At 31.8% G+C, this 26,105-nt stretch overlaps 1 protein-coding gene across 2 annotated transcripts in view; it reads left to right on the top strand.

Moving 5' to 3' along the window:
* Window positions 1-1,108: 1,108 nt before the first annotated feature.
* The window catches only part of LOC145333954 (uncharacterized), a 39,623-nt gene continuing 14,626 nt past the window's right edge, over window positions 1,109-26,105 (top strand). For both annotated transcript variants that reach the window (XM_080179213.1, XM_080179214.1), the window contains exons 1-2: window positions 1,109-1,193; window positions 22,266-22,308. In XM_080179213.1, the coding sequence (XP_080035339.1) occupies window positions 22,271-22,308 (38 nt within the window). In that variant the 5' untranslated portion in view covers window positions 1,109-1,193; window positions 22,266-22,270. The remainder of the gene's footprint in view (window positions 1,194-22,265; window positions 22,309-26,105) is intronic.

Below are 26,105 nucleotides of genomic sequence, written 5' to 3'. Positions count from 1 at the left end.
CCATTACCATATAACTCAAGTTTTATTATGGTAACAACTCTATAACTATAAAGAGTATGTTTGTTAATAATGGATTTATTATCACCTGGATCTTATAGCAGAATATCATGTACTCTAATAAAGTAAAACGTGTAGTTGGCTACAATTGCGATCCCCCTATCCATTTCCATTTTTAGCATTTTTATAAGGCCAAAATATGGGGGCTGGGGTGGGGTGGACGATCAAGAAATTGAGAAAAAGTTCCCGCATTATTTTGTTTTGCCTTCTAAAAAACTTGATATCATTTTCATACATAGAAATTACTAACTTAAAGAGTAACTTCAATACCTTTAAGTGCTTCAGAAGACAATAACTATATCGGAAAATGTTTCTTCAATTCCCCTTCGACCAAAATTGGACCACAAATAAACTTTTAGATGAAATAAAATGGTATTGGTTAGGTTTAGTAAGGGGACTAGGGACTCGTTTAAATTAATAAAAATAATAATATCAGAGGGGAAGGGGGGGGGGGTGTTTCTTTGGCCCACTAAACAATTCGAGGGATTACACCCATGTTTCATATTTTCTCATTTTCTTAATTATGTATTTCCAATAATGCTGCAGTTTTTAAAGCAAATGAAGAACATAATTTTCTTTTAATGGTTATAAGTTTCTCAAGGACGTATAGGCTTTATATGTTTGGGGAAGGGGTGAAAACTCGTATTTAGGGGAATGAAATGGATTTGTTAAAATAAATGGATTTGTACTCAATTCACAAGTAAAGATTCGCTATAACAAGAGAATGCTTAGTGTATGTGTTTTTTTTATCGGAGCTGGATCTTTAAATCATTTTAGTGGTGAGCCAGATCGGAGTGAGCCAACTTTCCACCAATGAGAGCACGGCATTTTATGAAAAGCCGCGCTGTGATTGGCTGAAATTCGGCTCATCCCGATCTGGCATACCACTAAAATGATTTAAAGATCCAGCTCTGTTTTATTAAAATGTTTTACCAAAAATTATTTTTCGAAAAAGTATCGAGTCATTTTCAAAAAATCCTTGAGCCATTTTTCGAAAAAATTCTCGAATCGTTAACATATTTAAAAACAGTTTATAACAATTCTAATTTGGGTAAAAACGTAAATAAAACTTCAGATAAATGAAAAATGTAATCCTGAGAAAAGACAGGAAAACTTGCTATTATAGATCTTACAAGGTGAGATAAGAAGATAATTAGATAGCATAATTAATAAAGGAGCTTATAGTCACCAAAAAAATTTATGTCATACAATACAAATGACCGATAATAGGCCACTATGCAATGTAATTAACAATGGTAAATGTATATTGGCCTAGCATTGGTCATTTGTATTGTATGTCATTTTTTTATATTAGGCACTATAATTGCTAAGTGCTATTTAGATAAAAGATAGAGCTTGCTAGATAAAAAGGTGAATGGTAGATAGCTACATAGTTATAATAATAGATTGAATATAAAATTATCTTTTTAGTGGATAAAACAAAAAAAATTAATCCTAAATAGATCCATGTCTGTCTATATGTTTGTACCGAATGATCTCGCTAACCACTGAACCGATATGGTTCTCGTTTACAGTGCAACTTCTCTTACAGGTCCTGGGAAGCTTTATAGCTATGGGGGGAAAGTTCCACCACCCTCCCAAGAAAAATCCTCAATAATAAAAAATGTTTAAAGCACCAACGAGCGGATATTTTTGATAAACTGGTGATCTTAACATAGACAGAAAAGAAAACATTTTACGTGCTCCTAGCTAGATACCTATATTGACGTATCCGCTAGTATACAGATAAATTAGTTAATTTGAGATGTCATCATTGGAAATTTTATCATGATTTTCATATATTTTTAGTAAAACTTTTTGGAATGTTGATTAATTAACGTTAAGAAATTTAAATGTAACTTAATGTATGTTTGACTTTAGTAAAGTGTTTGATATTATATTATATTGTTGTACAAGAAAAAATATGAAATAAGATATAAAATAAAAATAAATGGGATAAAGATAGATAGATACATACAAACAATAGATGAATAGATGGATAGTTCTGGGCAGACTTATTTCTTATTTTTTCCTTCCTTTTCATGATGTTGAAGTTACACGAACCATTAAGCAACAACAATAGATATAAATGCCTAGAGTAACAAAACAATACATATACCAAAGAGAAAAATAGCAGGAAGGAAGGGGACAATGGGTTGTTTATTTCATTGGTCCTCAATGTTTTTTAAAAATATTTGCCTAATTGTGCGGCATAACATCATTAATAACTTTTACTAAATTTTGATTGGTTGGTTCATTAAGTTGAGTATCCAAACGTTTCAACCACTAAGTGTTACCTACAGAAGTGGTAATTTTGTATATCATCATTGGGGACGTACATCAATTTATTGGCCAAAATAGCCTGGTGAATATAATCTTTTTTCACCTACCAAATCTATTCAGTTAATCTGAAAAAAAATACCAACTTTTCACATTTCGTCGACTGCCTCAAAAAGCTACCCAACGTACTAAAAAAATCGAGTGGATGAAAACATCCATTAAAGCAAAGCTTATATATTCCTTAATAAACGAGGATGGTAACATCTACAAAAGCTGTAGGGCAATTAACTCTATTGTAACAGTTATAGAGTTGCTACGTTTTCTAAATTGTATCTCACTGCTTTAGGAATCATCATACAATGTTTGTAATTGGCAGACAATTCTAACATGCCAATATCAACGACAAGTTATACTTAACGTACGGACGGACAAGCTATAAATATAGGAAAATCTTATGAAATATATTTTTAGGGGACAGGGTCATTTTTTCTAGGTGTAATTTATCTTTGGAGGGTTTTGGTACCCTCCCTCAAAATAGTTATAAATCTTCCCAGGACCTATGAGAAACTACACTGTAGAGGATAACAATATCGGTTCAGCTGTAGGTAAGATTCTTCGGTACACAAGACAGACATAGACCCTGTAACTTTATTATAAAAAAAAATAATTTAAAAAAAAATATTTATGTTTGGCTGAATTTACAGTATTCAATATGCGCATAAACAAAATTTTATTTGGTGCTACAAAAAAAATTAATTAAAAATTATTTTAATTTTTTCATAGAAGTATCAGAATGTATACCAATAATTTTGTGTGTCTGTAGCCAAGGATCTCGCTAACCGCAGAGTTGATGTGGATCTGCTATACAGTGAAGCTTCTCATTGGTCTTGGCAAAGTTTGTAACAAAACGATTTCTTTACTATTTCTTCTTCAACTAAATAATTCTAAAAATTGATATTTTTGTAACACTAACTATAAAGTTTTTAGTTAAAAGTATACGGAAAAAATACAGGAGTAAAAAATTAGAATACCTTACTGCAGTAATACTAAAGGCTTCTCCACAAGCCTCTATGTTTCGATTTATTAATAAAGAACTCCTAAACGTCCAAAATAATTAATTACACAACTGGTTATCAATTTATGATTTTTATTTTATTATTACTGGTAAATTTTCTATCATAAGATGCTATACATGATTTTTTAGTAAAACTGAAAAGTTTTTCATTAATTACTTCTTGATCTAATAACTATCATTTGTTATTCTAACCGACTCTGCGTCCATGTTTTAAAGATTTTTATTTCTGCATTAAGTTTAATTTTTGCTTGTATTCCTAAGCTATATGTATATTTGCATATGAAAGAGCAAAGTTACAGAATAATATTGTAGCTGCTTAAGTCCAACATTTAAAACGTTTTACAGTATGGCTTTCAAATCGATCCATATCGGCTAGAAAATCATTTATAACAAAGTATTACATACGATTTACCACAAACATCAAAATAAAAATCGTAAAATTAATACCAGTTTTGTTAGACCGGAACTTCAACACTTCGGGTTTGACAAAACTTGTTTTAATCTGTCTATAATACGATGCGATAAAAACTATTACCAAAGTCAGGGGCGTCCAAGCTTTTTTTGGGGGGAGGGGGTAAAAATTTTAGGGGGGGGGTAACTCGTGTTTGGGGGGGGTAAAATTGCGCGCGAAGCGCGCCGAAATTTTTTTTTACCCCCCCCCAAAATTTTTACCCCGGGGGTAAAATTTAATGGGGGGGGGGGTAATTACCCCCCCTAAACTCTGTTGGGGGGGGGGGGGGGTAAATATTCCGCCCAAATCCCGAGGGTAAAATTTTTTTGGGGGGTAATTTAATTATGTAAAAAAAGCACCTACCTAATCTATTAAGTTAATAAGTACTATCCTATAATATAAAGTAGTAAGTAAGGTTTATTTGACTATAGCTTCAGATTTCATTACTTTTAATACTGAGTTCTCTTTTTAGGAAAGCTTCACATAGATCCCATGATGGTTCCACACTAGTATAGGTCAATCCTTTGAGTGGTTTTAGGCTATTTTTCTCCTCCCTTTTTACCCTTTAGAAAACACGAGTTCTTAGATGCTAAGGGCGCCACTACTATTCAAATATATAGTAGTATCTCATTCTTTAGAACGTAAAAATACAATATTTAACTCACTAACCAATGAACCAATATGATTATACTTTAAAGTGAAGCGTCTTATAGGTCCTGGTAAGTTTCATAACTAGTTTTGAGACACCCTGACATCCTCCCAAAAGAAATCGCCTATAGAAATTCTTTTTCATTATTTAATGAAATATTTAATTTAGTTAGGTATCTATTTTATGGAATCTTCAGTGCTTTACAATTACATCAAAGATCCCCGGGATGGTTTTAGCCCTTATAAAGGCCCAAGCAAATAAAACATGATCAAACTATTAAATTTTTTGTTATCATGGTTAAGAACTGTTTTAACTGGTTGGACTATATTGGGGTATAGTCCCTTTTGTGGCAACGCTCTTTAAGGGGCGTTTCTTCGTTTTTTTCACACAAGCTTCTCTCCTATTTCTAGAACGAGGAACGAGGAACATAAAATATATTACACCTCAAGGCTCGAGTCACACTATGACTTTTTTTAGGGGGGGGGGCGGGGATTACTCCCTCCCCCCCCCCAAAAAAAAAATTTTCAGTAAAATTTTTTTTTTAAGAACATTCAATTTGGGGGGGGTAAATACCCCCCCAAAAAAAATTTTTTTAAAGAACATTTATTTTGGGGGGGGTAATTACCCCCCCCCAAAAAAAAAAAATGGTTTGGGGGGGGTAAATACCCCCCCCAAAATCGTTGGGGGTGCCTACGGCACCCCCAAGGTAGGGGTAATTTTTTTTGGGGGGGGTATTGTTCACAAAATTTTGGGGGTGCCAAATGGCCCATTACCCCCCCCCCCCTCTTGGACGCCTATGACCAAAGTATTGGTAGCCCTGGCTACTAAGTATGCCCCTATTGCTAAAAAATCCAAAGAAAGATGATTGAAGCTTTGAAGTATATTTTAAAATTATTTTCTTCATACATTAAAATAAAATGGATGTCTAATTTAACTTTCTAGAATGGTGCTTTCTCTCAACATGCCTTGCGATCACAAATTCTTTCCCATTTTTAAAAAAATAAATAGTCTTTTTTCTTTATGCAAATGCCTGAGGTGCCCTATCCTTGTAGGGACACCCTTTACCCAATATAACTAAATCTAACCTAACCTAAAGTAAAACTCTAACAGACGAAAAACTATTCCATCCTTATTTTGTCTTGGAAATTAGACGGTGGGATTTTCTTTGGATGCATATGTGAGAAACCTCTGTTAGAAATGCCATATTTGTTTTAAGGAATGAGCCTGGGAATTAATTATTCATAGCATATCACTCTTGTCTTATATACAGTCATAAGCATAAACTTATATTCAGATAGCTTATACATTTGTATATACACCGTGGCGTGCACAGGTTTTTTCAAGTGAGGTGTCCTCCCTCCCACCCCTACTTAACCAACATGCTCAAAAGTCAAACAAATGTCCTTATATTTGTAAATTAGCACCTTTTTTATCTTGTCACACTCTTTTGAAGTCAAGAGAGTTTTTAAAGATATAAGGAGAAAAAGAAATTGTGAATCCACTCCCTTAAATTAACATGGGGCTGTTACACTCTCTTTCTGCACGCTTATGTTTCTATATGTATATGAAGCTAATCTAATCTACATTCTAGCTTTTAATCAATTTCTGTATTTTTAAAAAGAATATTAAGTTTAAATAATAAATTAGGAAACAAAAGAGATAATCATTTTTTCTAGGGGGTATTTTTGGGGAGACTCAAGGTACCTTCAACCAAAACAAAACCTACTTTGAACCAATAAGTAGCTAGACTGTAAAAATAAAACACATCGGTTAAGAGGTTATCGAGATCATAAGTTACAAAAATAGAGCCAAACAGACATATTACTACTTTTATTTAGTGTTTACATATATTACCCTTAAACCACTAATCTCATATCTGGCTCCAAAGATTTAAAACACGAAAGGAACAATAAATTTGGAGATGCGATCCTCAATTTTCAAATTCTTTGAACGTACATGTAAGACTTTTACAGAAATGCTTCGCATCCAAACTATCTATCTATGTTTGATATAAAGTTAACACTATATAGAGTAGAATCTGAATATTTGATTGATGTGCCCCGCAATTATCAAGTAGCGCTTCAGGCACAAGACACAATTACTTTAGCTAGGCCCAAGGCATTATTTGTATCTTTTTATGCATTCATAGGCCTATCTCTACCTATATAACACCATATATGGGTAACGCTAGCCTATTCATGGTAATTTGTATGTGATTTGTTAATATTATATGTTTATTAAAAACATTATGTTTATTGTTAAAGTAACCATGTAACCAATCAGTACAAATATGTATGCCTACAACCATGTCTGATTTACGTCACAAATTAACATACAGACATTTAATTGCACAGACAAACACTAAGATCCTGGTTCAAAGCTAATGTTATAGCATGTACCTCTTAAAATAAGTTAGTTATTTATTGACTCTCCTACCATCAACTTCTCTTTCTGGCTTTAAAAGGTAATGACTTAGTTGTTTGGCATGCATTGTAGTTTAAATTTAGGACCCTTAGTACTTAGCATGAATTGAGCTTAGGCCTTATGTTAGAATTCTAACACTTAGCACAATTCACTGCTTGGGACTTAGGGCACTTTTCTGTCCTACACTACTTATGATTTCAACACTTATCCTGTAAATATTTTCATACTTAACTTATGCACTTGTAATATAAATACACTTTATAAAAACATTTTCCTTCCTTAATACTTAATATACTTATATAATTCTGATCGAATATCAAAACCAACCATTTATTCTTAGATTAAAGCAACATAATACTTCGCGTGGGTCTTTTGTTGAGCTTCCACCAGCTCAACCAAATTCGTATTATACTTGTGGGAATAGAGGATTAAGCATTCTAAATAAACGAACCGACGATGAGAATGTCTATGTGTATTGCAGTAAAAGTAGGTTTTTAGTAGTACTCATAGAAGAGCGGTCTCCATACCTAAATTTGGACAAACGCCCCATTCGCACTCACAAATTTATAGTAAAATGTGTGAATTTGTGTGTGCGCGTTTATATATTTCTATTGTTATTCCCAACAAAATCTGTTATAAACCAGAAGATATATATATACTACATACATAATATCAAAGCTCAATTGTTTTTTCTTTTATTGCTGGTTTCTTTGTATGATTACATTTTGATAGCCTAACCCCCCCCCCCTTCCCTCTGCTTAAATCCCCCTACTATTTAAGCCATCTCTAATCTAAGCCTCCCTTATTTTAGCTTGTAACCCTGTAATCCTAAGTTAATACCCTTAAACCCCCCTTTGTTCTTCTCCTTGTAACACTATGTGTCAGAAATACAGGGACTATGGCTATAAAAAGCATATAAACTAAAATAATATTTTCCTAAACTTAAAAACTTAAATAATTTTGAATAATAAATTTCTCTCCTTAAAAAATGTTCTTTCTATATAAAACCAATTTTCAATGATGTGGGTTGGCCTCCCTCCAACTCTGTTTTAGATTGTTTCTAGGGGCCTGTAGAGGCATAGCTTTTATTTTTAAACAAATTACTTCATTATACTGTATTGTTCATATTTATTCCTGATTCCACTATAGACTGCTTTATATTCCTTGTATACAACATAAAATGCTGCATTATAGGCCTTGTATACTTTTTTTTTCTTTCCAATCTTTCTCTTGTGTTCTCCTTCTTTCCCATTGAATCTATGTCTCTATAAAGGCTTTTAAAAATACTTTTTTTTCTTTATTGTGTAGATTCAACAATTTTAGTATCTTCTCTTATATGATTTTTCTATTTTCATATTCTTAATTCTTTAAAAATTACTATTATTTTTCTTTATTTGTTTTGTTTTGTTTGATGTAGTACTAATAATCTGTTTTCTATACAAAGATCTACACCCAATATATCTTTTCTTTGCCTCCCCTCCCCCTGTGCCTGTCTCTTATCAATTCTCTATACTGCTATGTCTGCAACTCTATTTTCAATAAATACTTTGTGCTTATGTATAATAGACCAATCATAAAATAATTCAAATCGTAAAATATGTAATCTAAAGGATCCAATCCAGTCATAGGCGTCCAAGGGGAGGAGGGGTAATGGAGCTATTACCCCCCCCTATTTAAACTTTACGCCTACCCTGGGGGTGCCGTAGGCACCCCCAACCATTTAGGAGAGGGTATTTACCCCCCCAAATAATTTTGGGGGGGTAAATACCCCCCCCAAATAAAAAATCTCTAATAAAAAAACATTTTGCGCGCTTTGCGCGCATTTTTAATACTAAATATTTCTTAAAATTCACCCCCCCCCTACAGACTTCAGGGGGGGTAATTACCCCCCACCCTTATCAAATTTTACCCCCGGGGTAAAAATTTTGGAGAGGGTAAAAAAAAATTTCAGCGCGCTTCGCGAGCCATTTCCCCCCCCCCCCCAAATACGAATTAACCCCCCCCCCTTAAAATTTTTACCTTCCCCCCAAAAAAAACCTTGGACATCTATGAATCCAGTTTTAAGTAGCAATTTTATATTAAAACAGTTTATAACAAGTTTTATCTTTAACCTTAACCTTGGGACCCATTTCCAGGACTAGAATTGACCTGGGCAAAATTCAAAATTATTTTTTAGTGATTTATAGATATTTTTGTATTAATATAATGTCTAATGCTTTATTGCATTAAAACAATAAATCTTTACCTTTATGACCCTTACTGGTTTACTGTCATATTGTGATTACCAACAAACCCCTCCCCTTTAAGTCTGCTATGTCTTTAAGATATTTAAAAAATAATTTTATTTCTGTCCAAAGTGAATTACTCAAAGATTAGTTTATACTGCAATATCTCTATTTGAATCACACACTCCCACAGAAAGTCTGATGCTATAAAAGCTTAACTTGTCTAACTTTACAACTAAAAGATCCAACAATATTTGCCATATTATTGTGGACATCTACTCTCTCTTATTACAGAAGCAGCTCTTTGATTTTTTGTCCTTTATACTTTAATTAAGAATAACTTTAAAATTATAAATGTATTCATAAATACTCTATGCTGTTATATTTCTGTAATAAATATTGATTTGAAAACAAAATTTTAATTCCCAAAAAATGTTAATTCTTAGACAAAATAATTTTTCAAATAGCCTTCATATAATGCCATTCTGTTTTATTGCTTCCAGAGTATACAGAATGTTTGAAATTGTAATAGTAATTTCAGATAAAACCATTTCCTTCTAAACTGTAATTCTTTTATTTCTTATTCTGTTGAAAACTGTACATTAGTTGGAGTTCAATAATGGTATAGGTTTTTGTACAAAGATGAATTGAAAACTTCATTTTCTTTGCTATAATTTTTTTATTCTCTATGTTTTATTTAAAGGACGCCTGCAAGAAATACCACGCTTTAACTGCTGAAAGACTGCCACAAGCTTCAATAACAAAAAAGTTCTAGGCGTTTCAAAATTGCATTTTATGTACAATGAAAATTTTCAAAGATTTCCAATGCTTATAAAAGAAAAAACAATATTAAATTACGTCGCCTAGACACAAAATTATGACTTTGCCTTTGTCAGAAACTTACATTGCCGGTAACTGATTACATTTTTACAATAAAAACACCAAATCTCATAGTCAAAATCCATGAAAAAAATTCGATTTAAATTGCATTTTTAAACGAAAATCATAGCGGAAACAAAGGGGGAAACTCAGCTGTGATTGGTTGCTTAGCTGATTCAGCCTTCTGATTGGCTACAGTACATTCGGTACAACGCAAGTTAAACTTGATTTTTTTTAATGATTTTGACTATAAAAATGGGTATTGTTATTGTAAAATTATAATTAGTTACTGGTTACCTAAATTTATGACAAAAATAAGCTTTTAATTTTGTTTCTAGGCCACGTAGTTTAATTTCAAAATTTCTAACATTAGCACTGTAATTCTTTCAATTTCATTGTACATAAAATGGCATTTTAAAATGCCTAGAACTTTTTTGTTATAGAAGCTGAAGGCTTCAAATTTGGGGAATTGGGTCTACTTGTGGCAGTCTTTCAGCAGTTAAAGCGTGGTATTTCTTGCAGGCTTCCTTTAATTTCAGTGTCAAAAACATAATTTTTAATGTTTATATCCTCTTTCGATACAATTCTTTATTTTAGTTTATATATACACTAGCGGCTTCGCCCCTAGCCTCTAAAGCTTTGCCTCAAGAGGTAAATGAAAAAAAAAAAAAAATAAAATAAAATTAAGTACTACTGGTGTTGTCCGTAGTTTATGTAAACAAAAAAAATGGGGGGGGATTTTTTTGTTTTCTGGGGCGGTTGGGGGTGTTCCAACCAACAAGAAAATAGCTTAAAACCAACACAGGACCAGTAGGTATTTTCCCGGAAGAGTAGAATCCTATCCGGTTCAGTGGTTACCAAGATCTTAAGGGACGGAAAGACAGACATCAAGCTACTTTGTATTATAGATAACAATTATAGAAAAGCTTTGCTTTAAAAAATTAAATCTTAGCATCAACAATTATGAACTGCATTTTGTAAATGTTCACTAAATATCATACTACTGTTCATATTAACTTATTTGCTGTATAGCTACCCTTCATATCTACTGAACTTAAGAGGTCCCAAGAGGTACATTATAGATTCATGGGGTTCAACCATGGTGTATGGAAACTATATTTTCAAAATAGAATATATAAATAGGCTGAGTAAAAAAAGCTTTTTAGATTGGTTATGAAATATCTTAAATGGTTACTAGGAAATCATTATATCTGTAAATGTAATCATAAAATCTTTCAAAGATGATCGACTTTAAATCATATAAAATAATTTTACTACACTGTCCCTTTCTCAAATTAATTCTTAACAAAAATTTTGAAGATCACAAAAAATTTGTAAAATTTTTGCCCTAATTGTCTCAAAGTCTGCTTTTAAAAATATGCAAATACAACTTTATATCATTATTTTTTTTTAATCTTAGCAAAATTCCTTTATTCCTGATTATTGATACCTGAAAATTGTTAATAAAACCTGAAAAAACACCGAAAGCTTTGCTAATGTCAAGCTGACAATTTTTTTTTTAACATATAATACATTTAAAAAAAATTTTGCATACACTTTTTTTTCAATAATGAATACACATATTTAGTGAATATTAGCGTTCTACTACTGTTTTTAAGCCTTAAAACACACACCTTTACGGATTTTATCCGCAACCTACTTTTCCCATTGTTATTTTAATTTCAACAATTTTTCAGAACATAAGATCACGGGTATTTTTATTATACTATTCCCCAAAGTCTTATAAATAGCAATTTCTTATTCGTTGGGTCAACAACAACGGGTAATTTTGTGTTTCATTATTGAGGATATACATCAAAATATCAGCTATTGTATTATCCCTTTAGATCCCTGCAAAGATCATATATTTTAGCAGAAATATATTTAAATATTTTGCAGGTGTTGTCCATTTGCAAAATTTTACCTGCAGAATAAATAAAAAGTTTATGGTTTTCTGCATAATTTAAAACAAGGATGACACCACCAAGTTTAGCAAATACCAAGGATGGTGTTGTTAAATTGTCTCAGGATAGGAAATTCTTATAAAAAACTAACAGTATCTCTGTCCGTACCAAAAGATCTCGCTTACCTCTGAACCAATATGCTTCAATGCAGCTTCTCATCTAACCCGGGAAGGTTTATATTCATATTTTAGTAGTATTATTAAAAGCTTTAACTTACAAAATAATGATTCACCGTTTGCAGTTCATGAATTTGTTTGCTAAACAAAATTTAAACATTTACATCATTGCAATATTTCTCATCTGATTATCAATAGAAATATAAGAATAGAAGCATATTCTGAACCCTTCTTTCGTCAAATCTAATAAGGAACATTTCTAGCAGACAAAAGTATTGTTTACTTTCGATACTCAAGCTGATGTGGATTCTTAAAAAATGACAGACTCGCTACTCGATAGTGAGGCAAAATTATTTTTTGTGAAAAATTATCCAAAAATCTACAAAAAAATAACAAAATCATATGTTAATAACCCTTTTAAGATTTTATTTAATTTTTGTAAATTTTTTTGATTGATTTTGGAGGATTTTTCACAAAAATAATTTTGCCTCACCAGCGAGTAGCCAACATAACTTTTTTTAAGAATCCACCTCTGTTTGAAGCTTTCAAATTTAAAACGAAATTTTTGGGCAATTAATTCTGATTCTGCAAAGCTTTCACCTAAGAAAATATACTGTTTACAGCTGACTTTTATCTATGTATGAAATGAAAAAAAAACATTCGTTCGTAACAAAATGTTTACACAATTTCAACCAATGAGATTAAATGTATGTACCGATGCGATTCTCCTTTTGGCTCAATCAGACATTACCTCTCTTTCTTAGTACCTTTATTTGATTATCAAACATTTTCTAAGAACATTCGGTGTTTCGTGCTTCGTCCCTTTAATTTGAAATACAGTATAAATCCTTTAATAGTCTTAAGTTGGTGATTCATGCACCCTTTGGTGTCCAATCCAAGCACGCCCTTGTCTGTTACTAAAAATATTAACCTAATTAGTGCTAAGTGTAAGTAGGTGAGATTAAAACATAATTTTGAATATAAATTACAACATATATTTGCCAACTAATTTAATCTAATGTTGTACAGACCAGTATTTAAGCATTGATATTATTATAGATAAATCTGACGTTCTTTAACCCTTAACAGTCGGGCCCCTTACCGCACCGGTGAAGGAAGTTGGCGATCATAATTATTTTAGGATATCTTAAAACTTGAATTACCCTCTCTCTTTTCTCCTTTCCCTATTTTGTGCGTAATTCTTGAGTCTACAGGTGTTAATACAAATGTGCCAATTTTTTTTTTTTTTTTTTTTTAATGACATCTGTTTAATTTTCCTTTGCAATTAAGCTTTTTTTAGGTACAGGGAAGGTTTTTAGCTATTTTGGGAGAGCGTATCTCCACCCTCCCAATTTAAAATCCCCCCCCCAAATTTTTTTTCTCAATATTTCATATTAAAACTCAAATTAAAAAGTAGAAGGGCGGTTGACTTATCCCCCTCCCACCTTAAGAACACCTAGAGTCTTCTTGGGGGCGTTCGTTGCCCCAAGTCTTTCTTAAAATATAAGCTATGTCTTGCATTTTTTTTTTCAATTAGGTGTTTGATCACGAATTTCATATGGTAAAAATATTTTTTATTTAATTGTTATCCTAATAAGATAAAAGTTGTGCTTGAAAATTGTTTTAATAGCTATTATTATATTTTGCATTTTTAGATAAACGTGAGAATTGTGATCAAAATTTGCGTATCATTTGTACTCATTTGCGTCATTTCTATTTTCAGATATCTATTACCCTTCATCTACCGCACCTTAATCGGTCGGGAGGGGGGGCGTCCAACCCCCCCCCCCCTATTATCTCAGTTCCTGTTAGAGCTAGAGGGCTAAAAAATTTTGTCCATGTCCCCTATTTGATAATAAATTTCCGACCTTTTATAATTCAGTCAATTTTCGCTTCCTTCACCTTTTTATTTAACAACCTTTGTTTTTAGGTCCTTTTTTACTTAAAAATTTCAAATGGCAGTAATTTTCTTATTTTGAAGCTAGAAGATAAATTTTTTTGCAGAAAATTTTTATCTTCATGTAAATTTTATATTAGAAATATCAAAGTATAAATTTCAGCAGCCGCAGCTGTACTTTGCAGCTGCCAGCCGCCGCAGTCGGCGATCGGCGGGAAAACGGCGGCAGATCTTTATGAAATTTTAATACCTTATGTAGATATGTAAGAAAAGCTTGAGTTTAAATTTGAAGTCTCTAAGTCAAAAATTGCGGCCACAGGAGCCTTTTAAAGATTTCTTGAGACCTGGAGGATCATACCTGAAACCTAAAATTGACTTGAACACCTATATTTCATATGAGTATGTACTACTAGAGGATATTTTAGTATTTTGGTAAGATAAATGCTTTGTTTAAGTCAAAAAAATATTTTTGCTCTTTACCTGGATGACCCTGCCAGGTTTGCTGGCATCCTGTGTCCGCCAGGATGGAGATATATTCAAAAAAATCCAACTCTCATTTATATGTCATACCCAAACTTAAAAAGTCACGCAGTTTGGGCTCTTTATCTTTTACACACAGAAAATGAGATAGAAAAAACCGGAGGGGGGTGGCATTCAACGCCACCCCCCCGGGCCCCCCCCCCCCTCGACCGTTAAGGGTTAAATCTTATTTCTTATAATCAAATTTCTAAAATTTTCATCTATCAGCTTCGACCCTAGAATAAAGCCTCAATGAATATTTCTATCATCTATGAATTCTTATCTTTTTTTAATTTTTGCTATTTTAAAGAAATATAGGCAAAAAAAACTGAAATAAGTTCAATAAAATGCTTTTAACATATAGATGTGCTTTAAAAGGTAAAAGGGTATTTTTTTCATTAAATGGTTAAGACATGATATACAAAAAAATTGTCAGAGACATTAGAGTGTATTTTAGATAAAAAAAATTGTGCATCAATGACTAACCTAACTTTATTACATTAAGAGATCTCTCCTTAAAATATACTAGCAGCAAGGCTACTATTATCTATCGGCTTTATATTCGAAGGGATATGGAAGAGCAGAAAAATAGCCTAAAACCATGAAATAAGATAGCCTAAACTCATCTCAGGACTTTAAGTAATTCTACATTTCTAGCTCTAGTGTAAAACGAGACATTGTTGATTAGATTTGGAGTATATGACAGTGGTCCTACAATAATGATAAAAAATTTGGTAAAAAACTTGTAGCTTCTTCTTAGAATAGAAAAGTCAACCTAAATTGATTGTCGGAGGGGTGTAACAAAAAGAATAATTAAGTGTACAGACAAAATATTCATATTCTAAATAACAAGGATAACATCAACCATAAAAGTGAAGCTCTGAAACATTAGGACAAACGGACATTAACACTTTTAGAGATCAGAACTAAATAAGCACAATATAAATTAATAAAAGTTGAAGATTGTAAGTAAATTTGTTGAAAAACTTAAATACAGAATATTGTTTAAGGACATTCTTAGATATTGTTTAAGGACATGCTTACATTTTATGACTTGATTATAGAGATGCTTCGCTTATAATATTGTATTTTGTTCTCATAGGAATTATCATTCCAAAAATCAGAACAATCAGATAACTTTATCACATAAAAATTAGTTGTTAAAAAGGTTAAAAATCAACATGTTAAAAATGGACGTACGGACATTCTAGTAACAATTATACAGTTGCTACGCTTTCTATATTGTACCTAACTACTATAGGAATCATCATGCAAAGTTTGGAATCGATAAGACAATTCTAACCAGTTCAAATTAACGAAAAGAGCTAACTGTCTGTGACGAACGGACGGACGGACCCATCCTAATTATAGAAAAGCTTTGATTTTAAAAATAATAGCAGATTTCAATGAACACCTTACATTAGATATATGTAATTCCTTTGGGTGTGTCTGTCTAGTGTAAAGATAGATAGATAGATAGATAGAAAAAGAGACAGGGAAAAATATCATTAAAAATAAAGTTGATTTAGGGAAAAATATCATTCAAAATAAAGTTGATTTAAAAGCGAATCTAAACAAATTTAAGACCTCCGGACAAACACATGCAAGAGTGACTGCACTTTAAAAAAACTGAAATTAATCTGATTTTTTATAGCAATCGTCATTCCAACCACCAATATCATTTAAAAGCTTGTTTTATTAAACAAAAAAATAACATTTAAAAAAATTGAATTTCTGGTAATGATTACAGAGTTCATATTATCTCTAAATGTTTTACCTTGATGTTATAAGAATAGTTTTAAATCAATAGGACTATTTTTTCGCCTAAAGTACGACCTATAATGTAAAAAAACTTTATTTTTAAATAAAAAAAATAATATTGTCAATTTTTTTGATTATTTTTCCTTTTTTAAAAGCGAAGCTTTTCTATAATTAGGGTCGGTCCGTCCGTACGTCCGTCCGTCCGTCCGTACGTCCGTCCGAGATAGATAGCTTTTATTCGTTAATTTAGGCATGTTAGAATTGTCCTATCGATTTCAAACTTTGCATGATGATTCCTGTAGTAGTTAGGTACGAATTAGAAAGCGTAGCAACTCTATAATCATTACCAGAATGTCCGTACGTCCATTTTAAACATGTTGATTTTTCTACTTTTTAACAACAAATTTTTTTGTGATCTAATTATCCGTTTAATCTGATTTTTGGTATATTGATTCCTGGGACAACAAAGAACAATAGTAGAAGCGAAGCAACTCTATAATCAAGTTCTAAAAATGTAAGTATGTCCATAAACATTATCGGGTATCAAGCAGTTTTTCATCAAATTTACTTACAATTTTGCTTCAACTCTTTCGATACTTTATATTCTGATTATTCAGTTCATACACTATACAAGTGTTAATGTCCGTTTGTCCTACCGTTTCAGTGCTTCGCTTTTATGGATGTTGTCATCCTTGTTAGGATAATATTACTTATATTCTTCAGTGACCTTGAGTATACTTTGAAAATTTTTACATGCCTTATATAGAGACAGAGATGTTACCAGGCATCTAAAGAAATAAACAATAGCAAATGATAATACACAAAATTACCCCTTCTGTAGATTACAATTAGTGGTTAAAACATCTGGACACCACTCGATCAAAATTCAATAAAAGTACCAAAGGTTGTTAAGCCAATGAATAAGAAAACATTATTATAAAACTTTTGGGACTAGTGAAATAAAAAGCCTAATGTCCCTTCCCTCACAGAGATGTTACACATAAAAGTGTATTTTTTTCCTCCTTCTTAAAATGAAAAACAAAGCACCTGTAAATACTTTTTAAAAGCGAAGCTTTTCTATAATTAGGGTCGGTCCGTACGTCCGTCCGTCCGAGATAGATAGCTTTTATTCGTTAATTTAGGCCTGTTAGAATTGTCCTGTTAGAATTGTCCTATCTATAACTTTGCATGATGATTCCTGTAGTAGTTAAGTACGATTTAGAAAGCGTAGCAACTCTATAATCATTACCAGAATGTCCGTACGTCCATTTTAAACATGTTGATTTTTCTACTTTTTTAACAACAAATTTTTATGTGATCTAATTATCCGTTTGATCTGATTTTTGGTCTATTAATTCCTGGGACAACAAAGAACAATAGTATAAGCGACGCAACTCTATAATCAAGTCCAAAAAATGTTAGTATGTCCATAAACATTATCCTGTATCAAGCAGTTTTTCAACAAATTTACTTACAATTTTGCTTCGACTCTTTCGATACTTTTATATTCTGATTATTCAGTTCTGACACTATACAAGTGTCAATGTCCGTTTGCTCTACCGTTTCAGTGCTTCGCTTTTATGGATGTTGTCAACCTTGTTTATATCAATGCCAAGCATAAAGATTAATAGATTTTTTCAGTAAAATTTGAAAAAAGATTTCCTTCTAGTGCAAACAATTATCCTTGATTTGATATCATTTAGTTTGCAAATGCTGCGTTACTATGAAAAAAATGTCCTCGGTTGCACTGAGTTATCTATCTATCAATCCATATAAAAATATATTATTTTTTATTCTCTGCCAATACAATTATATTCTGCAATGCAATAGAATAAATACAACACTATACTTAAATATGTGCAGATAATGCAACAAAAAAACTTGATTTTCAGTGCTTTTACCTTAATGCGCCAGCGATCACAAAATTCCCTAACCCTCTTTTTTTTATAAATAGGTATTGATTGAGGACTAGGAGTGGTGGATAAGAATAGTATAACTAATAATTTTACAATTAAATGTTTTGCTGATTGAAGTACTTATATAATACACTTTTAGTTTTTTTGATTAAATTCCATTTGTCATAATGTATTAACATTTCATTAAACAACTAGAGGGGAAAAAAATTGTTTTTTTTATTAAAAAGGATACTTCTTTTTATAAAAAAATATATAAAGACTTAACTAAAAGAAATTAACATAGAAAATGAAGAAATATTGTGGATCTTTTTATTGCATATAAGAATCCTTTTTACAAGACTGATATACAATAATTCTTTAACAAAGACAATGATATTCGTAATTAATACATCAAACCAGAATGTTTTCAATGGGAAAGATATATTCAAAGAATAAGTAGATATACCATTATACATTTAGGTATCGGACTTAAAGTTGGTTAAAATCAGGGCTTGGCAATCGCGCGTCAGTCGCCTTTAAGCCTCAAGAAAATACACCTTTCCTGCAATCCTATAAATCAGCTAATTGTCGAACCCCGAAAAACTATGACAACCCCTCTTTTCAAAAATAATTTCCAACGCATCAAAACTGGTTTAAATTTAAGTCTTAGAAAATAGTCGTGGCTGGCGTGTGGCTGCCGAGCCTTGATTAAAATGCAACTGTTGGTGTATAATTTGGAAAGTGCATCAACTAACTTTTACTTTTTACTACAGCATGATAAAATAACTTTTCATGGACATATAACACACACAAAAATACATACATACAAAACTAGTATGGTAAACTTGGAAATATCCTTAAAAATGATGGATCAAATATGATTAGTATGCCCTTATTAAATAGCAATCATAGGTAAAGATGGACAAAAGAACATGTCTAATATGTAAAAAAAAAGATTTGCCTTTAATAACATACCTGACCATTAATTGTGTGAGTAATCTCCGTGTGCATCTAAATCCTAACTTCAGAGAATCAGGGCTACATCCATACTGTTAGTGCGAATGGGGCGCTTGTCCAAAATCTGGTATATGGAGATCGCTCTTCTATGAGTACTACTTAAATCCTACTTTTACTGTAATACACATAGACATACTCAAAGTCGGTTTGTCAGTAAAGAATGCTTTTCCTTTTATTCCCACAAGTATAATACGAATTTGGTTGAACCCAAGGCAGTTCAACAAATACCCACGCAAGGTATTATATTGATTTAAATTAAGAATAAATGGCTGGTTATGATGTCCGATCTATATCATATAAGTATATCAAGTACATAAGAAGGGAGATGGCTTTATAAAGTGTATTTATATTACAAGTGAATCAATTAAGTATGAAAGATACAGGATAGGAGATAATAAACATAAGTAGTGTAGGACATGAGATTGCCTTAAGTCCAAAGCATCTAATTGTGCATAGTGTTAGGCCTCTAACATAAGACCTAGGCACAATTCATGCTAAGTACTAAGGAACCTAAATTTAAACTACAATGCATTCTAAATTAACTAAGATCATTACCTTTAAGCCAGGAGAGAAGAAAGAACTTAATAGTTCAAGAGTTAGTAAATAACTGACTGATTTTATAAGGTGCAAGCTATAAAGAAAACTTATTACCCGGATTTAATTCTTGTCTGTTCAATAAAGTGTCTGTGTGTTAAGCTTGTGACGTAAATGTAGCAGGGGCTTTAGGTATACTTAGTTTTACATAATTGTTACATGGTTATGTTATCAATAGATACAAAGTTTACTATAAACATATAATATTAGTTAATCACATATAGATTACCATAGATAGGCTAGTATTACTCATATATGGATGTATATAGGTAATAATAGGCCTGAAAAAGCATAAAAGTGCATTAAAATTGCCTAAGGGTTGACCATTTTAGTTGTTTCTTGTGCCCTGAAGCACGAGAGATAATTACTCTAAACTGTCAATCAAAAGTGGATGAATTTCTCATATAGTACCAATTTATAGAGGGTAAAAATAAAGTGATCTAGATTTCTTTAAAAGATTTTTCTGTATGTTCAAAGTATTTTGAAATTTAGAAGTCGCATCTCCAATACAGTAAACCTTAAAAAGCAGTCTTCATTGCAAAAAAAAAAACAATACAATAAACGAGGCATTTTTAGGAAGAAATGTGCATCAATTTCATTTCATTTTACACAAATTTTGAACGTTAATAAACGCACATTTTTATCGAATTCGTTCGCGGATTTTTAAAATCCTTATTTATGTGTTCTGACATATGCTCTTTTTACAAGTATCTTCGTCTGTTTCCTAAATGCGAAACATTAACACCAAACAATTGTTTTAAAACTTCTTCAAGGTTTTATTATCTAACTTCCTTTCCTAACAATTAAGGAATGAATCATTTTATAAAATTAACAGGATATCTGTCTGTGTGTAACGAATGGGATCAACTGCAGTTCACGGTAAAATATTCCTGGTAACGGATATTTCCAAAAATCTATGAATTTAAAAGGCTGCTAGCTGCCAAACGGCAGAACGTACAGATCATACCCGCACACCAATTTAAGCGGCATAAGAAGGCCTACAAATAATCTGAAATAGCCAAGATCCAATGATGCACGGGGAAAGCTTCACTGAAGAAAAAACGCGTAAAATAGGTATTTTTTCGCGCATTTCTCTGCACTGCGAGATAATTATGCATTATTGATTTATGACTACTCCAGATTATTTGTAGGCCTTCTAATGCCGCTTAAAACAGTGTGTGGGCATGATCTGTACGTTCAGCCGTTTTGCAGCTAGCAGCCTTTAAAATTTATAGATTTTTGTAAATATTCTTTACTAGGAATATTTTACCGTGAACTGCAGTTGATCAAACGAATGATTTTACTTATCGCTGGACTGATATGGATCTTCTTTGCAGTGAAGCTTCCATGGAAGGATTATAACTATTTTAGGGGAGGGTACCTCAACCCACTGAAAAGAAAATGTCCTAAGAAACAAATAAAAAAAGTAGAATTTAAGTGCCCCTAGAGGCCTATATTATTAAAAGCGAAGCTTTTCTATAATTAGGGTCGGTCCGTCCGTCCGTACGTCCGTCACGGATAGCTTTTTTCGTTAATTTAGACATGTTAGAATTGTCCTATCGATTTCAAATTTTGCATGGTGATTTATTTAGTAGTTAGGTACGATTTAGAAAAAGTAGCAACTCTATAATCATTACCAAAATGTCCGTACGTCCATTTTAAACATGTTGATTTTTTTACTTTTTTAAATAGCTTTTTTCGTTAATTTAGGCATGTTAGAATTGTCCTATCGATTTCAAATTTTGCATGGTGATTCCTGTAATAGTTAGGTACGAGTTAGAAAGCGTAGCAACTCTATAATCATTACCAGAATGTCCGTACGTCCATTTTAAACATGTTGATTTTTTTACATTTTTAACAACAAATTTGTATGTGATTGGTCTGATTTTTGGTATACTGATTTCTGGGACAACAAAGTACAATATTATAAGCGAAGCAACTCTATAATCAAGTCCTAAAAATGTAAGTATGTCCATAATCATTATCCTGTATCAAGCAGTTTTTCAACAAATTTACTTACAATTTTGCTTTGACTCTTATACATTCGCATTCTGATTATTCAGTTCTGTCATTATACAAGTGTTTATGTCCGTTTGCCTACCGTTTCAGAGCTTCGCTTTTATGGATGTTGTCATCCTTGTTAAAAGATTATCATTAAGTATTATTTAAAAAACTAGTAATAAAATATAGATAGATATACATAGATTGGATAAATAAAAGAATTATAAATAAAATAATAAACTAGATAGTTACTAAGCTAGATAAATAAGTTGTGAAAGATAAAATTGTATTCTCAGTTGCTGAATTTAGAGAAAATATATTTTTATCAGCATTAAAATGGAACATAACTAACATACAAAAGTGTCTTAACCTACTCCATGACGATTTTGATACAATATTTGTAAAACTATGTCTAATTAATCAATCAATAAAACATAACTAACTTTTTTTTCTGTGTTTAGATAGGATGGACTCTGCTTCTACTGTGGGAGATAGTATGAACAGGTATAACAATATATGAATAGGCATACAGACAAACGTCCAAGTGCGACAAACACTCTTAGGGACAAACCCTCTAGTACTGGGAAGACATCTTAAAATGGAAATGTTTTTTTTCTATTCTTATTAAGTGTGAATGTTTGTCCCCTTCCCTTAGTAAAATTGTCCAATAATATGTTAGTCCAATTGTATGTTTGTCACACTAGTCAATCGTACAAGACGGAGATAGGTTAGATAGATGAATATATGGCATGATAGACAGATGAGTGGGTGGATGGATAAATAGATGGATAAAAAGATAGATAAAAGAAAGCATATACAATATTCATGATTGATGGTTAGATTGATGGTTAGAATAGATAGATAGAGTGGTTGGATGCATAGATGATGATGGTTAGATAGATGGATAGATATATTAAAAGATAGATAGATGGGTGAGTGAATAGATTTGTATATAGATGTATGGAATATAGGTGTGTGGATAGTCAATTGTATGTGTAGATCAATGGATTGATAAACCATAATAGTATAATATTGTTTCTTAAAATTTTGTAAAAACCTACAGACGTACATGGTTTGTCTCTTATATTCTTGCTCTATGTAGTACTAAAAGACATATTGTGTGATACTAACTACCAGATTTTCAACAAATTACAACAATATTGCCTATTAAATAAGTAGGGACAGGTAAAAAAATGTAAATGTATAGATTATTAATCCAGCGACTACATGCTCCAAGTTGTGGAGACCTTTTTTGTCTGCTAGTAAATTGCTTTCTGTTAGTTTGTGGGGACTCGGCTGTGTTTGTATTTTCGACGCTATTAGCTGATTTCAAAGACCCAATACTAAATAAGGACAAGATCCCCGCCCTTTGGGCAATGTACACACAGCTCATGCCCCTTCTATTTTTTTTACTTTAATATCAGGTTTTTATTTAATTCTTAGAATATACAATAGTCATGTAATCAAAGTGCTATATGCTATATGAATATTCCTTTAAATGGAAAACTAAATCAGTTCAGTGGTTAGTGAGATTTTAAAGAACAAACAAAGACTATAAACACACTACTTTTATGAAAGGATTAAAATCAATATTTTAAAATGATAAATGACTAAAAAAACATATTTAATTCAATGTAAAAAAGAATATCCACAGTTTTTTTTTGTTTAATTTTGCAAATATTTGCAAACTTATTCTGACAAAATAGTGCAATATAATGCATGTTAAAATTCAAAGAGTAATCAGTCTTAATTTTATTTTTTAAAAGTGTTTATTTTGACCAGGTGTTGGTAGGTTAAAGTAAAAGAATAGAGGTGACATGGGTTAAATAACTGTATGTTAATGGGGTGGGGACACTGTGTTGAATTTCAATTGGTTTTTTTAATATCAGTCAATAGCGTAAGTAACATTAGAACAGCCAAGTCGCTAAAAAAGAGCAGAAAGCTATTTGCTAGCAAACTAAAAAAAGGCCCCACAACTGGAACCAGGTAGTTGTCCCGGATATCTATCTATACTCACAAAATTATTGGTTATGGATTATTTTAAATTGAATTGGTTGCTGTGACCTGCTAAAAAATTTGACGGTTGAATTTAGCTGCATATTTTATATTTGTTCCATACCAAGAAAGGTACAAGATATTTATCAGTCCATTTCATCAGGATTGGGGGTAAATCTTAAGCTTGCATGGAGAACTAGCTTTTTTCCTTGTTCCTAGCTTTACCATACCAAAAGAAACAAAAAAACGAATAATATAAAACAAAAATGTATTTTTTCACATGATAATATTCATTCCATGCATTATAATATTTCTTCGCGATTTAAATAGAAACCTTGACACAAAAATTTAAAAGAAAACGCCCTTTTAACATTATCTAAATTAGTTTTTTAGGTAATCTATAATACAAAGTAGCTTGATGTCTGTCCGCCTGTCTGTCCCTTAATATCTCGGTAACCACAGAACCGATCAGATTCTACTCTTCAGGGTATATACCTACTGGTCCTGTGGTGGTTTTAGGCTATTTTCTTGAGGGGTGGGACACCCCCAACCCCCCCAAAAACAAAAAAATCCCCCCCCCTATTTTTTTTTTCAATTAGAAAGTAGTGGGGGTACTTAATTTTTTTTTTTAACAGAAAGTAGTGGGGGTACCTTAGAAGGGGTACTTATTTTTTTTTAATTACCTCTTTGGGCAAAGGCCCTAGAGGCTGGGGGCGAAGCCGCTAGTAGGAAATAAATTCATTATCTAAGTTTTAAATATTCATTCATAAAAATAAAATTTGACTTTCTTGATTAAAACTAAGTTGAATTAATGGATATAAAGGGATTGAACAATGGCTGAGAAACTAATGTACAACCTTGATGATGATACACAAATTAAACCCCTTCTGTAAATTACAATTAATTGGACACTCTACTTAATGAACCTACAAATGAAAATTTACTATAATCCCCAAAGTTGTTAAGCCAACGAATCAAAAAACAATATTATAAAACGATGGGAACTAGTGTAATAAACAGTCTAATGTCTCCGCCAACCCTGTAAGCTATTGCAATGTTGTTAGAATTATCCTCTTACATACTTCAACTTTGATTTAAAGCATGTTATCAGCTTGGATAAGGAACATATAGCTCTATAACAATGGATTATTTATAACCCTTATCTTACACCAGATTTCCCCTCTCATATACTGGATGTAGGATATAGGAATAAACTTTGTCCATGTAAGCAACCTAATAGTAAATTGACAACAATTTCTTCCTTGTTATAATATCCACGTATTTTCTACATCCATTGATATAAATAGCTAAAAAAAACTCAATTTTCTTGTTTTAAATGCTGTATTTTAAATGCTGTTGTTGGGTTTTTTGCAAGATTTTTAGATTATAAATAAGATCAGACTTAATTAGTATTTGTTATTTCAAATACAAATCTCTATCCTAGATTTCATGTGGAGGCAAAACTAAAATTAATTCTTGATGCACTAAAACAATACCAATATGAAACAGAAATTTTAGATATACATTTATTCTTAAGGGGGGGGGGGGGCGGGGGTTTAATGCAACCATCTCGTAAACAATGTATAAATGGCACTTATAATTCGAATTTCGATCTGAAATTTTGCATGAGTAATCCTTGGTAGGTCTATTTTCCCTAAATCGATCAAAAAATTGAAAAAGTAACGGATTAACGGCTCAGCCGTTTAGCCGTTTTTTGGCTATTTTTAGGGCAAATCTGTCATAAATTACGTAGAAATCAACATTTTATAGCATATTTTTGCTTTAAAACATGTCAAATGATACAAAAAAAAACATTTTTTTTTTAGATTTCTAGTACCAGCAACTACCGGCTAGAATCATTTAAAAACGTTTTTGAGCAGCAAAGAGTAATATGTAGAGATAGGTTTCGTGATGGATTTGCATTGAAAATAGCCCTAAAATAGCTAAATGGCTGAGCCGCCAGCCGTTAGCCGTAACCTTTCCAACTTTTTGTTCAATTTAGGGAAAATAGACCTAATAAGGATTACTCATGCAAAATTTCAGATCAAAATTCGAATTCTGAGTGACATTTATACATCATGATTACGAGATGGTTGCATTAACCCCCCCCCCCTCCCCCTTAGTTAATTCATCCACAGCCTCTAGAAGAGGGTGAGCAGATGTCAGAAAAATAGCCCAAAACCCCTCAACGATAAAAAGGAACTTACTTTTTTTTAAATGCTAGTATATAGATAAAATTTCTTATGATGATTTTAGAATTTTTTTATTGAATGATAATCCATAGCTTTATGTGTTTAATAAACATG

Source organism: Acartia tonsa, chromosome 12 (genome assembly GCF_053477335.1).
Source record: "Acartia tonsa isolate MP-2025a chromosome 12, ASM5347733v1, whole genome shotgun sequence".
NCBI lineage: Eukaryota > Metazoa > Arthropoda > Copepoda > Calanoida > Acartiidae > Acartia > Acartia tonsa.
This window is presented reverse-complemented; position numbering and strand designations above follow the sequence as displayed.